Source organism: Malaclemys terrapin, chromosome 21 (genome assembly GCF_027887155.1).
Source record: "Malaclemys terrapin pileata isolate rMalTer1 chromosome 21, rMalTer1.hap1, whole genome shotgun sequence".
NCBI lineage: Eukaryota > Metazoa > Chordata > Testudines > Emydidae > Malaclemys > Malaclemys terrapin.
The window spans coordinates 8,986,463-9,001,892 of record NC_071525.1 but is presented as its reverse complement, the minus strand read 5'-3'; the positions used below and the strand labels follow the sequence as shown (position 1 = coordinate 9,001,892).

Below are 15,430 nucleotides of genomic sequence, written 5' to 3'. Positions count from 1 at the left end.
GTGTATGGGGATAGATAGACAGACAGACAGACAGAGGGGGTGTATGGGGATAGATAGATAGATAGATAGATAGATAGATAGATAGATAGATAGATTGTATGGGGATGGATAGATAGAGGGGTTGAACGGGGATGGATAGATAGATAGATAGAGAGGTTGAACAGGGATAGATAGATAGAGGGGGTGTATGGAGATAGATAGATAGATAGATAGATAGATAGATAGATAGATAGATAGATTGTATGGGGATGGATAGATAGAGGGGTTGTATGGGGATGGATGGATAGATAGATACAGGGGTTGAACAGGGATAGATAGATAGATAGATAGATAGATAGATAGATAGATAGATGTGTATGGGGATAGATAGACAGACAGACAGACAGAGGGGGTGTATGGGAACGGGACAGACACATTAGATAGATAGACGTGTAGGAAGGAAGGAAGGAAACATGAGGCTGGAGCTCCGGGAGCTGTCTAGTGTAATGGAGATGGGCTTGTCCCGGGGGTGCCCCACACGTGCCCCGTAGCGCCCAGTCCTGGTAACCCCGGGGCAAGGACTGAGCTGGTCGCCATCAGGGAGATATACCTGGTGAACTGAGCCAACAAGCAGCTTCTGCCCCTCTCAATGGGATGCTGCAGGCTGGCCCCTGGGGAGCATTGTCCCATGGGCTTTGTGTGCAAACACTCCCGTGTGTCAATGCACACGCATCAGAGATGGGCCCTAGCCCCTGCCCCATAGACTCAGCACCCCCCAGCGTCAGGCCGGCCCCTGGGGAGCATTGTCCCATGGGCTTTGTGTGCGAACACTCCCATGTGTCAATGCACACACATCAGAGATGGGCCCTAGCCCCTACCCCATAGACTCAGCACCCCCCAGCGTCAGGGTGTCAGAATGCAAACCCCCGTGTGGGTCAGAACTGTGTGCGAATCCCCCCACCCTCCACAACCCCAGAACGACCCCTAGGTCCGGACCCCAAAGAATAAGCAATTGACTCAACTGATGGTGCACAATGTTACAGGACTATGATGCTCACCGACGTTACGCTTTAAAGTCTGCGACCAAACAAAGGGAGAAGCGGCTTTTCCCCCAGGCAGGCTGGTGTGTCAGGACTGACTGCACAGTATGACCACTTTGCCTGTGCAATTGCGTATTCAGTGGGGATCAGACCCCCTGTTCTCCCCATAGGGAGTCTGGACCCTGACTGTCACCCCCCCCATCCCGGCACAGCATCCGGAGGCTGGTTGCGCCACTCAGCCTGTGTCCCACCACCCGCCGAGGGTGTGGCCGCGTACCTGCAAAGAGGGCAACGTTGGTCTGCTTGGCATCGAAAGGGCAGCGGGCCTGGCCGTTCAGCTCCTCCCCTTCCTGCTCCAGGCTGCTGATCTGGGAACCAAGGGCCGAGGTGAACTCATGGGCCACGCAAATACCACCCTGGGGCCCTAAAGGAGAGCACGCCACAGCGATGCATGGGGCCCCGTCCAGGGAGGGCTGGGCTGGACTGACCCTCACAGATCCTGGGTGGTCTGAGTGCGGCCCATGGAGCTGATGGCCACCCATTATCTTTGATAGGGAGACACGGCCCATGAGGCCTCCTGCTCCCAGCATGCATTGCCCCACCCTGACCCTGGGGGAATCGGCCAAGGCCCGCTCATACCTGACCTGGGCGAGACTCCAGTCTGTGGGACACACTCCCTCCTTGGCCTCTCTGCTGAGGCTGCCCGCAAGGGGGTGGTTTCTGAGTCCTGGACACCTGGGCTGAGTCCTAGCAAACTCATTTCACTTGGGGGTCACCCAGCAACCACCTGCCGGCCCAGCCTTTGAACCCTGAGCCTGGATTGGAACCTAAGGCCAGCTCCTGCAGCACGGACGCTGGAAGTTCACTGGAGCCTAACAAGATTTGCCCAGCCACGTGGGCCACCAGGAACAGCCCTGAGCGTGTGCAGGGCACTAAGTGAGAAAGGGATCCTGCCAGCAACCAGGGTCCATCCACTCCCCAAGCCCCACCACCTCAGCCCCTGCATGAGCTCAGCGGGGATCGGGCTTGGTCCCCGTGGGGCTCTGTGATGCTGCAGACAGACCAGCGCGGGGGACGGGTGGGTGGTGCCCTCACCTGGTAGGTCCGGCACATGGGATTGAAGGAGTTCGTCCCGCAGGCGAAGAGGGTCCGATCATTCTTGGGCACCAGCACCTTGATGTAGTTATAGCATTCGTCCTGCGGGGGGTTAGCCATGATCCAAATTAAAGGGGGTTGGGGGAGGGGTGGGGGACCTGGCATTGCGGGGGACATGGTTTGCCTAGCACTGGGAAGGAGGGGTCTGAGGGGTGGGTGTGGTCTCCCTGGATAGTGCAATCAGGTGGTATGGAGGGGCAAAGAAGGGGGTGTGGTCAGCTGGCTCTGACGGGGGTGGGGAGTGAGTCACCTGGGGCGGAGCGGGTGTGTAGATCACCTAGCACCGGAACCTGGGTTAAGTGATGAGGAAAGGAGACAAGAACCTGGAGATGTCACAGTTCCCGACCCGCGTCCAGCCTGGAGGATCTCAAAGGGTTTTGGAGGCTTGTGCCTAGTGCACCACTGGAATGCAGCCACCTCTGGGGTGGAGGGCAACATCTGACAGGCACATAGGGTATGGCACAACCCTGCAGGGTGGGGCCCTGAACCACCCCCCCCCCCCCGGCCCCCGAAGCTGTAGATGTCATGGGCTTCGGACTGGGCCCTGAGAGCGCATCTCCCAGGAAGGGGGGATGAATCTCCCAGGCGTCCAGAGCTGCCCCCTGCTATGGGAGCTCAGAGACCCACGGGAATGGGCAACGGGATGGCTCACTTGGTGATTATCTGCTCTGTTCACTCTCTCTGGGGCACCTGGCATTGGCCACTGTTAGGAGACAGGATACAGGGCTAGATGGACCTTTGGTCTGACCCAGTAGGGCCGTTCTTATGGGGGAGAGAGAGGCTCCGGGACTTGGACAGGGGCATTTCCAGACTCCAGCTCTCCCCTCTCCCTGGGGTGGCGAGGAGCGAACATCTGTATAGGAACATCTGGAGGCGGAGCCACATTTCTTACCTGCAGCTTCCCACGCATGGCGCAGTTCTTCATGTCCTGGGTCTTCCAGGTGAGATGCTAGAGAAGGGGTGGGGGAGGCAAAAGAAAGGGGTTAGGAGGGGCACAAAGGTGTTCTGGGGGGAGCATGGGACCACGCAGGCGTCCAGCTAAGGAAGGGAAGGGCAGGATGGCAGCTGAGGTCACAGGCTGCTCTGTGGACAGCCCCAGCCAGCAGCTTTTAACTCTTAAGCCGGGTGAGCCAAGAATGCCCATGCCACTGTTCTAACCCCTGATTCCCAGCCCCCTGCTCTCACCACTGGAGAACACTCTCTTTGCAGAGCTGACAACGGAACCCAGGAGTCCTGGCTCCCAGCCCCCTGCTCTCACCACTGCACCCCATTCTGACAAGAGGGAAGATTGCCAAACATTCCCACCCACCCCCGCACCATGGCTGCGATTCCCTTTCCTCCTTACCCTGTCGGGATAGAACTCCTCTGGGGCCTGCCTGAGGTCAAAGGCATAAACGTGGTCCCTGTGGGGAGAGAGCAGGGAACATGACGATCTCCCGAGCAGGGGGGGGGGGGGTTGTGATGGTGTCCGTGCGTCGGTGTGCTGTGGTCATGTGCGAGGAGTGTGAGCGGGCTCTGGTTGTGTGAGGGGACCCTGCGTGGCATGGGACAGCTGTGTGCTGTGTGTGTGAGGCCATGTGCACCCTGCGGTTGTGCGAGGGCTGTGGGGGTGTGGGAGGGGATGCACGCACTGTGGCTGGGAGAGGGGCGTGTGCACACTGTGGTTGTGCGAGAGGCATGGGAGGTCTGTTCTGTGGCTGCAGGGGCGCGTGAGGTGTGTGCTGTGGATGTGGGTATGTGGGAGTGCTGTGCTCACACTGTGGTTGTGCGAGGGCCGGGGCAGGTTTGTGCTATAGTTGTGAGGGTGTGGGAGGGGGTGTGCTCACTCCAGCTGGGCGAGGGGCATGGGCACAGGTGGCTGGGCGAGGGGGTGCGCACACATGGCTGGGCGAGGGGTGTGTGCAGATGGCTGATCGTGGGGCGTGCACACACAACTGATTGAGGGACATGCACACACGGCTGATTGAGGGGTGTGGACACAGCTGGGTGAGGGGTGTATGTAAACACAACTGAGGGGCGTGCACACAGCTGATCGAGGTGTGTGCACATGGCTGATCAAGGGGTGTGCACACATGGCTGGGCGAGGGGCGTGCACACATGGCTGGGCGAGGGTCGTGCACAGATGGCTGGGCGAGGGGTGTATGTACACACAGGGGGTCTGTGCACATTGGCGGCTGGGCGAGGGGCGTGCACACACAGCTGGGTGAGGGGTGTGCACACTGCCGTCTGGGCGAGGGGTGCAGGGGCCCCGCGTTGCACGTGGGGTGCCCTGGCGCGACGCCCCCTGGGGGCTGTCTCTCTCCTCACTCACCGCGCGGCAATGAAGAGCGTCTGGTTGAGCCGCAGCATCCTCTGGAAGTCCAGGCCGAGCTGGGCCGTGTCATTGTCGCCGGCGAGGCCTCGGAAGCAGGGGTACGGGGACGTCGCTGGTGGCAGAGAGTAGGGCGGCCATTATACACTTCCACCTCCCCCAGCACGGGGGTCCCCCGCCCACATGATGGCCACCAGTGACATCCCAGCACAGCAGTTGAGGTAACCCTATAGTTTCCTTCATACGTCACCCCCCGCACCCTACTGACAGACCCTGTTCTGGTCCCAGGGGTTCATTCCAGACTTGGGGAGACACCCCAGCCGGACACCCCAGCCCAGGCGGGGGCCACCCCATTTGCTCTCCCTCTGGCGGGAAGGGGGGGACACGTCATGGTCTCGGCAGCAGGCCATGTGGTCTAGTGGCCAAGGCCACGAAGTGGCTTGCCCAGTGTCCTGTCCTATAGGCAGCTGGCTCGGGCGACATGAGCGTGGCAGGTCTCAGCCCAGGCCCGTGGCTCGACACCCGTGGGCTCCCTGCTCCGGGGGGCAGCATGGAGGGCACGACCGGGCTGGCTTACTTGGCAGGCCCACGGTGCTGAGGGGAGCGAGGTCCTTGGGGAAGGAGAGCGCGGACGGCAGCAGGCATCGGCCCAGCAGGAGGAGCAGAGCGGCCACAGCAGGGCAGGAGGGGGGCATCCTCGTGGCCTTCCCAGCCGGAGAGCAGAGCGGAACCGGCTGGGCCTTACGACTGGACCATCGCTCGCTCGCCCATCGGCAGGACCTGTGGAGACGGGGGGGGGAGGGTGGCTGTCACTGTCACATCGACCTCGGAGCCCACGCTGCTGGCTCTACGCAGCTCCTCCTCCTCCTCTCCAGAACACGGAGGCGCCTCCCCACCGTGCCTCACAAGCCCTCGTTCCACCCCAGAGCCAGGGCTGTGGCAACGGAGCTGGGGAAGGGGGAGCTTCCCGCAGGCTCTGCCTCCCTGCCGACGTGCTCCAGCCCTGCCTTCCGGGCACCCCCTCCACTTGAGCTAGCGCCCCCCTCAGGTTGCTTCTGGTTGATGCCTCGTGGGGCACGGCACAGGAACGACGGGGGGGAGACAGACAGGCCTGGGGTGCAGAACAGCTGGCCCTGGGTCGGTCCAACCGGGCACAATGGGGAGGGAACGGGACGCACACGGGTGCCGTGAGTCAGGCTGGGCAGGCTCCAGAAAAGCCGGTAAGGCCAAATGGGAGCAAGATGGCCAATCCGCGCCCACAACCTCCGCCCCCCCGCAACAAAAAATTAATGTAAGGGTCTATTGGTAACAGCAGAGCCAAAAGGCCAATCGGAGGGAAAGGCAGACACAGGCGATTTGCCAGCATTGACTCACTAAAGCCCACAGCATCCCCGCGAAGGCATCACCACTTCGTTATACAGATGGGGAAACTGAGGCAGGCGGGGGGGGTGACTGCCCCAGGTCATACATCCGGTCAGCTGCAAATCTTGGGAAAGAACCCATAACCACTAGATCACACTCCCCTTCCTTAGAGCCCAGAAGCCCTGACTCCTACGTCCTTGCTCTAGCCATTGGATTACACTCCCCTCCCAGAGCTGGACAGAGAAGCCAGGAGTCCTGATTCCCAGACCCTCCTGCTTTGCTCCTAGACCGCGCTGCCCTCCCAGGGCTGCAAACAGAACCCAGGAGTCCGGATGCCCAGACCTTGTAGCCTGATTCTTATTTACATTAAGACTCCCCTGCTTTAAGGCCTCTTCATTTTGCCCTGGCTTTCCCAGCCCACCCACCCCCCGGCTCTAACCACTAGACACCACACCCAACGCCAAGGGGCCCTACAAGCAGCCACATGGGATTTGGGGATGCTGAGGACTGCTGAAAGCACAGAAAGCCCTGCCCAGGGTGCACCCGTCCTCAGAATACCTGGTCAGCGCGGGTGCTCTGGGAGCGCGGGCTCCGCCCAAGCGGGGACGGGCAGGGGCGTGAACACCCCTGCCCCCCCAGCTCCCACTTTGTCCTGCGGGCTGGAGCTCTCCCCAGGCCAGGTTATAAACAGGGTACCAGACCCCCACCCGGCCCAGCTCGCATATGGGGCTTGCAAGCATTAGAGAGCAGCAGCTGGAGCAAGGGGTCGAGTTACAATGGGAGCCGCAGCCTAAGATCTGGGTTGTGGGGGGAGGAAGGGAGTGATCAGAGGGGGAACAGCGCGGGGGAGGGGAGAAGCAACCCCATTTCCCCCCCTCCCCCGATGCCAGAGGACCCACACCTCTTCCCCAATCCCCTTTCATTTGGAGCATGGCTAACCCCCTAGATCAAGGTACTGCTGCATGAAGTAGTAACAACAACCCAAATACACGGTTTCCGCCTTCAGCACCCCCACTGAAAAACTGTTCCAGCACCACTGATACCCTGGGCGTGTGTAAGGCGCTTGTGTGTGTGAGTGTATCCCTGTGTGTGTGAATGTATGTGTAAGCGGTGCGTGCTATGTAGACCGCTGCGTGTGTGTGTAATGGTTGTGTATGTGTATACCAGTGAGTGTGTATACCTGTATGTGAGCAGGTGTGGGAGTGTGTAAGGGGTGTGTGTGTATAGCTGTGTGTGTGAGGTGTATAAAGTGTGTGTGTCTATGTTTATATGTGTGTAAGGGTTGTGTGTACAGGCTGTGTGTGAGGGCTGTGGGGGATGTACAAGGTGTGCATGTGTCTATGTAAACCTGTATGTGTAAAGATTGTGTGTGTATACCTGTGAACGGGTGTATGAGAGGTGTGTGTGAGTCTATGTATAAGTGTGTGTGTACAGGCTGTGTGTGAGGGGTGTATAAGAGGAGTTGTAAAAGTTGTGTGTGTGAGGGGGTGTTGGAGAGTATAAGGGTGTGGGTGTGGAAAAGGGGGTGTATGGGCTGTGTGTGAGGGGTTATACAAGGACTGTGTGTGCAGGGTGTGGGGGTGTAAAAGGGGGGTGTGCGGCCTGTGGGGGTGGGTGTACAAGGACTGTGTGTGTGAGGAACATGAGGGTGTAAAAGGGGTGTGTGTACAAGGGGTGTGTGTGGGAGGTGTGGTGGAGACTCTCCCCATCTACACACCCCAGGAGAGCCATCCTCTGGGCTGCCAATTAGCAGGCCCTGCCCACAGGGCCTCCCCCGGGTGCAGCGGGCAGCCAGTGCCCTGGAACAGAGGCAGGTGATGGCGTCAGTGCCGCGTGGCGCTGACGGGCGCTGACGTGGGTTGGCTCTTGCGGGAGTCTCAGAAAATCTCTCCGGTAATTCCAGGACGGAGCTCGGCGTCCCTGGAAAGTCACCGGGGTGAACCCAAGACCATTCCCCGCCCTCTGGAGTTCCCACGCAGGCTGGATGTGGGCTCGTCCTCCCGGAGAGCTCCCCAGAGCACAGGCAAGTGGGGGTAGAGACTAGCCAACTGGGGGGGACATGAGGGTGCTATTGCAAAGGCCAGCTCAGCAGCAGTTTGGAGCAGAGCCCCAGATCGACGGACAGACACACTTGTTTTAAAAGGAAAAACGTGACAACAAATTCTTTATCGGACGAGTGTTTCTGGCTCCACGCCCCTGCTCTGACCACTAGGCTCAACTCCCCTCCCAGAGCTCCTTCCCAGCACTGAAAATAGAACCCAGGAGTCCTAACTCCCAGTCCCCTCCCCCTGCTCACACCATGAGAAACCACTTGAGCGGGACGAACCCAGGAGGCCTGGCTGCCAGTCACCTGCCCTAACCACTGCGCCGCGCCACCTGCCAGCTCAGCGCTGCGCCCCTTTCCCCTTGGGAGGAGCCGGAGACCTGCCCCGGGAAGGGGAAATCGCCACCAAAGCCCAATTAATGCCCAACACGATGGCAGGAAACGACAGTTACAGGGAGGCTTGTGGGGTGGGCTGGGGGGGGACCCCGTTCCAGGGCGGTTTTCCGGCCGGGAGCCAAGTGCCAGGCAACCCAGAGTGGTGAGCCATGATTAGCCAGGGACGGGAGTTTGTGCTGCCGGATGTATAGGGAGCAAAGGGGCTGGGGTCCCAGCTCGGGGCAGCGGGGGTTAGGGGACGGGAGACAGCACTAGGGAAGGAAGGAAGGGGAGAAAAGAGGAGGAAAGAAGGCGCTAGGGATGGAGAGATGGAGGAAGGCTGGGCTGAGTGAGAGAGAGAGGAGGGGAGAGGGGGGAAGGGTGTGAGTATGGAAATGATTGGGAATGAGAGTGTGTGTGGGTGTGTGTCAGTGAACGTGGGAATAGGAGCGTGTGTGTGCATGCATGCGTGTGTGTGTATCCAGGCAGGGGAATGCATGGTGTGTGTGTGTGGGGGGGGGGTGTAGCTGGGCAGGGACAATGCATGGAGGGGATTACTGCAGGGGCAGGGTGATGCATGGTGTATGTGTGTGTGTGTATCCAGGAAGGATGAGGCTGTGTGTGTGTGTGTGTGTGTGTGTGTGTAGTCAGACAGGGGCAATGCATAGTGTGTGTGTGTGTGTGTGTGCAGCTGTGGGGGCAATGCATGGTGTGTGTGTGTTTGTGCCCGTGTGTGTGTATCCAGGCAGCGGGATGCATGGTGTGTGGGGGTGTAGCTGGGCAGGGACAATGCATGGAGGGGATTACTGGAGGGGCGGGGTGATGCATGGTGTGTGTGTGTTTGTGCACGTGTGTGTATCCAGGCAGCGGGATGCATGGTGTGTGGGGGTGTAGCTGGGCAGGGACAATGCATGGAGGGGATTACTGGAGAGGCGGGGTGATGCATGGTGTGTGTGTGTGTGTCCAGGAAGGATGAGGCAGTGTGTGTGTGTGTGTGTGGTGTGTATAATGAGGAGAGCAGGGGCTGGGAAGAGAATGATTTGAGCTCGCCAGCAGGTTTGCAAGTCCCAGCACCCCTCCCGTCAGCCCGAGCTCCCCGCTGCACTGCTAATTACGAGGAGCTGTGCCATCCCAATCACCTGCTAATTGGAAGTTGGGACTGATTAGCTGGGAGCTGTAATCTGATTGTGATGAGGCACCAGGTTAGAACAAAGCCAGGCTGCCAGGCCGTTCTGCAGGTCGCTTTCTTGGGCGGTAGCCGGGAGGGGTTGGTGGGGGAAGAACCTGGCACCCTGAAGACGCCCCCCAATGTCGGGCGTCGTTCTCAGCCACGCCCTGCTACTCCTGGCCATTCACTCCATGGAGCCGATGCACGGTCCCCCAAAGTGGGGCGAGGGGACCTGGGCTCTGGAGCGGAGGGAGGTCTGGTCAGTCGCCTTGGACTCTTGATCAGGAAGAAAGCTAAGCTGACGCACTGGAGCACGAAGCGTAGCCAGGAGCCCTTTGCCAACAGGGGAAACAGCCAGGCCTAATCAAAAAACTCCATTAGCGCCCAGGTCCGGCTGCTCAGTCACACATCTCACCCCCCACAGCCAACAAGAGGCCCCAGGCTCCCAGTTGAGGCAGGGGACCTGGGTTCTCATCCCAGCTCAGCCACCTGCCGGATAACTTTGGGCTGGAGAACCCGTCCGCTCTCTGTGCCTCAGTTTCCCCTCCCCTGTAGCTGTCTGTTTAGCTCGGGAGGGCTTTGGGGCAGGGATTGTCTCTCGCTCCACACCTGTCAAGTGCCCGGAACAATGGGGCCCCTATCTCAGTTGCTACCGTCATGTAACTAAGTCCTTGTAAAAGCCAGAAAATCCAGAAATCTGGGTTTAAGTCAATTTTTAAGCCATTTCTCCGGAACCCTGTTAATTGCCCTGCGTCCAGGCTAACCCCAATGAAATGGAGCAGCTGTGGTCTCAGAGCTGGGAATAAGCAGCAGGAGCTGGGCAAGCCCTTGAGCCGCTCGGCTTCTCTGTTTGCATCTACACTGTTCCCTGGCAATAGGGGGGATGGAGGCAGCAAACCCCAGGCCCGGCTGGGGTGATAGCCGTTTATTGGCGTTTTCCAGGAAGTCTCGGCAGGCTCCTGCGGGAGGCTCACTGCATTTTGCTTTTCTTGTCTCCCAGCGCTTGTTCCTGGTGATTGAGTTACAATGAAAATACACCCGGCGCCGGGGCTGATCATATGGTTCATTCGTGAGTGACTGAGCTGAGAATTCGCCCCCCCTGCCCCCCTCGCTCACTGCCTGTCAGCAGCCAGGACACCAGAGAACGCTGGTTATGAACCTCCAGCCAGCACTGAATGAGAGGGGAGTCAAATCACTCCGTTGACATGGCTTGTCAGCTTAGCAGTACGTCGCCGAGGGCCTCGGTTAACATCCTGCAGAAGCTTTGGTACGGTTAGGATGGCTAATCTTGAGCAGTGATGCCTAGTGGGTGGATCGCTACCCTGAGACTCAGGAGGCCTGAGTTCTAGACCCACCTCTACCACTAGCCTGCTTGGGTGACCCTGGGCAAGTCCTTTCCCCACCCCGTGCCTCAGTTTCCCCATCTGTGAAACGGGGATAACCGTACCGACCTCCTTTGTAAAGTGCTTTGAGATCTGTGGAAAAGAGCTATTAAAGGGCGTCAGAATGCACAGAGCTCTCCCCAGATCCAGTCTGATTTCTTTGATGGGAAGCATGACGGTATCAGGGAATGCCCCCAGCTGAGATTCGAGCCCCATTGTGCCAGGCGTTGCACAGACAGAGCAGAGCGCATCCCTGCTCCAGAGGGCTCCCGGCCCAAACACATAAAGGGACAAACGGGAGCTGAGGCCTGGGATGCCGCTTGTACAGACACCCCCGAGCTGGCTTTAAACTTGCGAAGCTGTGGCAGGATGGACTTCGGCGTGGGCTAGCTGCCCACGTAATTACCCAGTGGCGGGGGCTTCTCTCCTCCAGCACCCGAGCAGGTCCCAGGAAATCTGGCTGGGGTACATCTACACACGCTGCTGTCACCCCACGAGTGCAATCTCGCCCTACCCTTAGGATAGGACAAGATACAGCAGGTGGAGACAGCCGGGGGAGCACAAGGAAACCAGGAGACAATATTGGGCCAGCATGACGGACAGTGAGATCTGCTTCTGCAAAACTGGCCTGATCCCTTCCCTGGATCCCATTCCAATGAGGAGCTGATACCAGGTGCTGGGAAGCCAGCACAATCTACGAAAAGCCGTGAATTTCATGGGGGGGGGGGACAGACGGCAAAGACGCATTTTTAATATAGACTGAAAATTAATTTCTTCCCCGAGCTCCGTGCTGCGACCGTCACCATTCCCAGAATCCCAGCGGGGCGTGCGCCGAGCTCTCCTTTGTCGGCGCAGCCCAGCAGGTGAGAAGGAGGCCGGGGCGGATTTGTTTACACTTGATAAACTGACGCTCCAGCCGATTTATAATTAGACTGATGGGGAAGGGGCCCTTTTATGTTTTCAACACCATTTAAAAATAGATGGTGAGTCACATGGAGAGAAGGTTTCTTTTTACCCCGGGGCAGAGAGTGGCCAGGACTCAGCCTTCCCTGCTACGGCTGGCCCAGGCCGTGGGCTGCAGAGCGATACACACCAGGGGATTGCAAAGGTGGGTGAGGATCATTTGTCACACTTGACAGATGGAGAAAAATGAGGCAGAGAGATGGGAAGTGACTTACCCAGACCCACGCAGCAAGGAATCAGCAGAGCTCGGTATAGAGCCTGGGAGTCTTGAGCCACCATCCCCTGTGCTAACCACTAGATCACACTGCCTCCTATGGCTGGGAATAGAAGCCAGGAGTCCTGGCTCCCAGTATACCCTACTCTGATGACTAGATTCCACTCCCCTCTCACAGGTGTGAAGAGACTAGCGGTCCTGACTCTGAGCCCCTCCTACTCTACCTACTAGGCCACATACCTTTCCAGATCCAGGACTAGAACCCAGGAGTCCTGCTGGTAAGGCCTGACTACTCTAACCCACAGCAAGGAATAGAACCCAGGAGTCCTGGCTCCCAATCCCATCCTACCTCTAACCCACTATATCTCACTCCCCTCCCAGAGCAGGGAACAGAACCCAGGAGTCCTGGCTCCCTGTCCCTACCTAGCCCCAACCCACTACACCTCACTCCCCTCCCAGAGCAGGGAATAGAACCCAGGAGTCCTGGCTCCCTGTCCCCACCTAACCCCAACCCACTACACCTCACTCCCCTCCCAGAGCAAGGAATAGAACCCAGGAGTCCTGGCTCCCTGTCCCCACCTAACCCCACCTCACTCCCCTCCCAGAGCAGGGAATGGAACCCAGGAGTCCTGGCTCTCAGCCCTCTGTGCTACAGCCTCATGGGCAGCCTAAGGGTGTTGGACTCATGCCAGTCCTACCAACTCCCTCGGTGGGTTTTGTGCCAGTCACCCCCAGTGGAACATTAACCCCTATTCCAGAAGCTGAGCAATGTGGGGGGAACCAGCCCCCCAAATGCCTGTGAGTTTAGTGCCACCCAGGCAGGTGTCTTTCTGCCAGACAGATGGCGTGACGACGCACTGCTGGGGGGAGCCCCATTGCTTGGGGGCTGTATAACACTGGGCAGCACAAAGCGCTGGAGAGATGGATGGACCAGATCCTGACCCTACTGGGCCTGATCCGCGGCCAATGTCCCATCGCATTTCATGGGAGCAGCCCCGGTGCCTAGAGGGTCCATCAGGATCCTCCGTCTCCGGTCCCTGTAACACCATTGGGTGAAATGAGCTGGGGGAGGGGGGACCTCGGGCCAATCGCCACGTCCCCAAACGCTCCCAGCGGATTCATCACTCAACCAGTCCCCAATTGGCTGAGTCAGCCGCGGGGCCACGGACTACATGGTCCACGAGAGGCCGTGGCAGTGGGTGGCGAGTGCAGAATCTTCCCCTTCTGCTGCCGCCCTTCCTCCCGGCCTCCAGCCCCCGTGTCCGCCCCGCCCCTGCCAGTCCGTCCAGCCCAACCTCTCCCCCACCAAAGGGATTTAGATAACAAGACTGAACCCAAAGATCCCTGGCGCTACCATGCCACCTGCCCGCTCGCTCTGCACGCACGTTCTACCCCTTCCCCGCCCCCCTCGCCCGGGGGCTGTCTTGTTTATTTCGTCTAGGGCAGGGGCTGTCTTGTCTGTACAGCGCCTAGCACAAGGAGGCCCTGTTCTCCGTTGGAAACCAGGCGCTACTGTCATAAACAAGCTCCCCCATGGATGAACAGAGTTGTTAAGCTGGAATCTTTCGTAACAATTACTGGCTTAGGCGCTAATCTAGCCGGGAGCCTGCATCTGCCAGTGGCTGGCATCAGCTGGAAAAGGCTGGCATAAAGAGCCCTGCAGGAGGTAGGGTAACCTGCCCCCACTAGTCAGAACTGGAGACAGTTTTTTCTCATCCAAGCAAAGGCCTTTCTGCTTTGGTTCTTCCCCACGGTACCCGGGGAGGAGCGTGGACTGATCTCAGTCTAGCTCTGCAGGGTGGAGGAGGTGTTGGGTTTTTTTCCTCCGTTGTGCCATAAAAACGTGTCATAATTTTAAAGCCCAGGCGAAGGGAAGGAAAGGGCGAGGAAAAGCACAAATGCGAAGGACGACCCCCCGATAGGCTGAGAAACTGTCGAAACGGCGGCGCCGTCAAGCCATCTGTCTGGCAGAAAGACACCTGCCTGGGTGGCACTATAAATAGGCCAGGAATGAGCCTGGCTCAGGCGCCAGCGAGCTGCTGTGATTAATGGGAGAGCTGCCAGACAGTGGCGGAGGGGGACAGGGTGGCTCCGGCGCATGGGGATAGCACACAGGGCCTTTCACCTCCCAGTCTAGGGCTGGAGATTGCCCACTGGATCCTTGGGCTTCTCTGTCGGTCTGCATCTCCTGTCTCTTGTCTTAGACTGTGAGCTCTTTGGGGCAGGGGCTGTCTGTTTGTTCTGGGTTTGTACAGCCCCTAGCGCCATGGGGCCTGGGCCATGACTGGCCATGTTCATTCAGGGCGGACCAAGGCCTGCGTTACACCGGCGGGCAGATGAGATAATGCCAACGGTCCCGTCTGGCCTTGGAATTCAGGCCTCTGGTTCCGTTTGGAAATGGGGAGCGAGGGATGGCCGGAGACTGCGGGTGCATGTTGCAGGTGTGCCGAGGCGTGGCACAGACGTGTTATAGGCACCGCGGGGTGATAGATGGCTAGACACGACCTATAGCAATCGGTCACTCGGCTCTATAGGGATCGATTAACCTTTCTGAGGATGCTTTATAAAGAGGACCTGATGGAAAGGTTTGCCCATGCCCGATGGCGCCGCCAGGGCTGCGGCCCCCGTTGGCTTAAGCTGGCAAAGCTGCATTACCTTCAGCTGAGGGGGCAGGTGCTGGCATGAGGCCCCTGAGGCTGTGCCCCCTCCTCCCCCCCGCCATTAAGATACAGAGCGGGTCCTGCTCCCCTCCACCAACCTGAGCCTGCCTGGTGCCATCCTGCCACACTGTCTTGCCTTCCAGGTGGTCCTGTCTGCAGGGGGGACTGCGAGGGGCTCCAGGCAGCTGGCAGGGACGGGGCAGGGAAGGCATCAGAGCTGGGGGGGGCAGGGTGAGCAGACAGGTTGGGTGGGGGGTGCCAACAGAGGGCTGGCTGTTGAGCTAGGCAGGTTTGGGACTAAAAAAGGAGCCACCAATCGAAATCCTCAGGAGCTCTGGCCTCATTCCAGCTCCAGTTATTGCTCCTTGCTGTTGCCCAGACATAGCTGCTTTCCAGCAGCGGGTGGCTGGGATCCCTAGGCCAGTGACTGTATCAGTGCTGCGGAGAGAACCCAGGAGTCCTGGGCTGGCTCACCCCTCCACGGCCGGTCTCTCCCTCCCCCCCACCTCTCTCTCTCTCTCTGAATCCATCAGTTCTTTTTCCGCTCTATTATTTTTAAAGAAAGATCCCAGCGCTGCTGTCGCTGCCACACGCATCATTAGCGCGGTTAATTACACTGCTGCCGAAAAGCCGGGCTCAGCCGCTTCCCCCCGCCCCCCGGCTGCCCCCAGCCCCTGGCTGGCACGGCACAGCACTGCTGGAATTAGTTGTGTGAGTGTGGGGAGTGGGCTTTGGGCCTCTAGAGGTTATGGGATGAGGACTGGGATCTAGTCCCAG

The 15,430-nt window shown here is 59.0% G+C and overlaps 1 protein-coding gene across 4 annotated transcripts in view; it reads right to left on the bottom strand.

Annotated features, from left to right (window-relative positions):
• Window positions 1-15,430, bottom strand: part of SEMA6C (semaphorin 6C) — a 91,874-nt gene that overhangs the window by 32,145 nt on the left and 44,299 nt on the right. For all 4 annotated transcript variants that reach the window (XM_054011409.1, XM_054011411.1, XM_054011412.1 and 1 more), the window contains exons 3-8: window positions 5,063-5,265; window positions 4,486-4,600; window positions 3,520-3,577; window positions 3,067-3,123; window positions 2,115-2,216; window positions 1,297-1,387 (exon numbers count right to left, since the gene is read on the bottom strand). In XM_054011409.1, coding sequence (XP_053867384.1) covers window positions 1,297-1,387; window positions 2,115-2,216; window positions 3,067-3,123; window positions 3,520-3,577; window positions 4,486-4,600; window positions 5,063-5,180 — 541 coding nt within the window. In that variant the 5' untranslated portion in view covers window positions 5,181-5,265. The remainder of the gene's footprint in view (window positions 1-1,296; window positions 1,388-2,114; window positions 2,217-3,066; window positions 3,124-3,519; window positions 3,578-4,485; window positions 4,601-5,062; window positions 5,266-15,430) is intronic.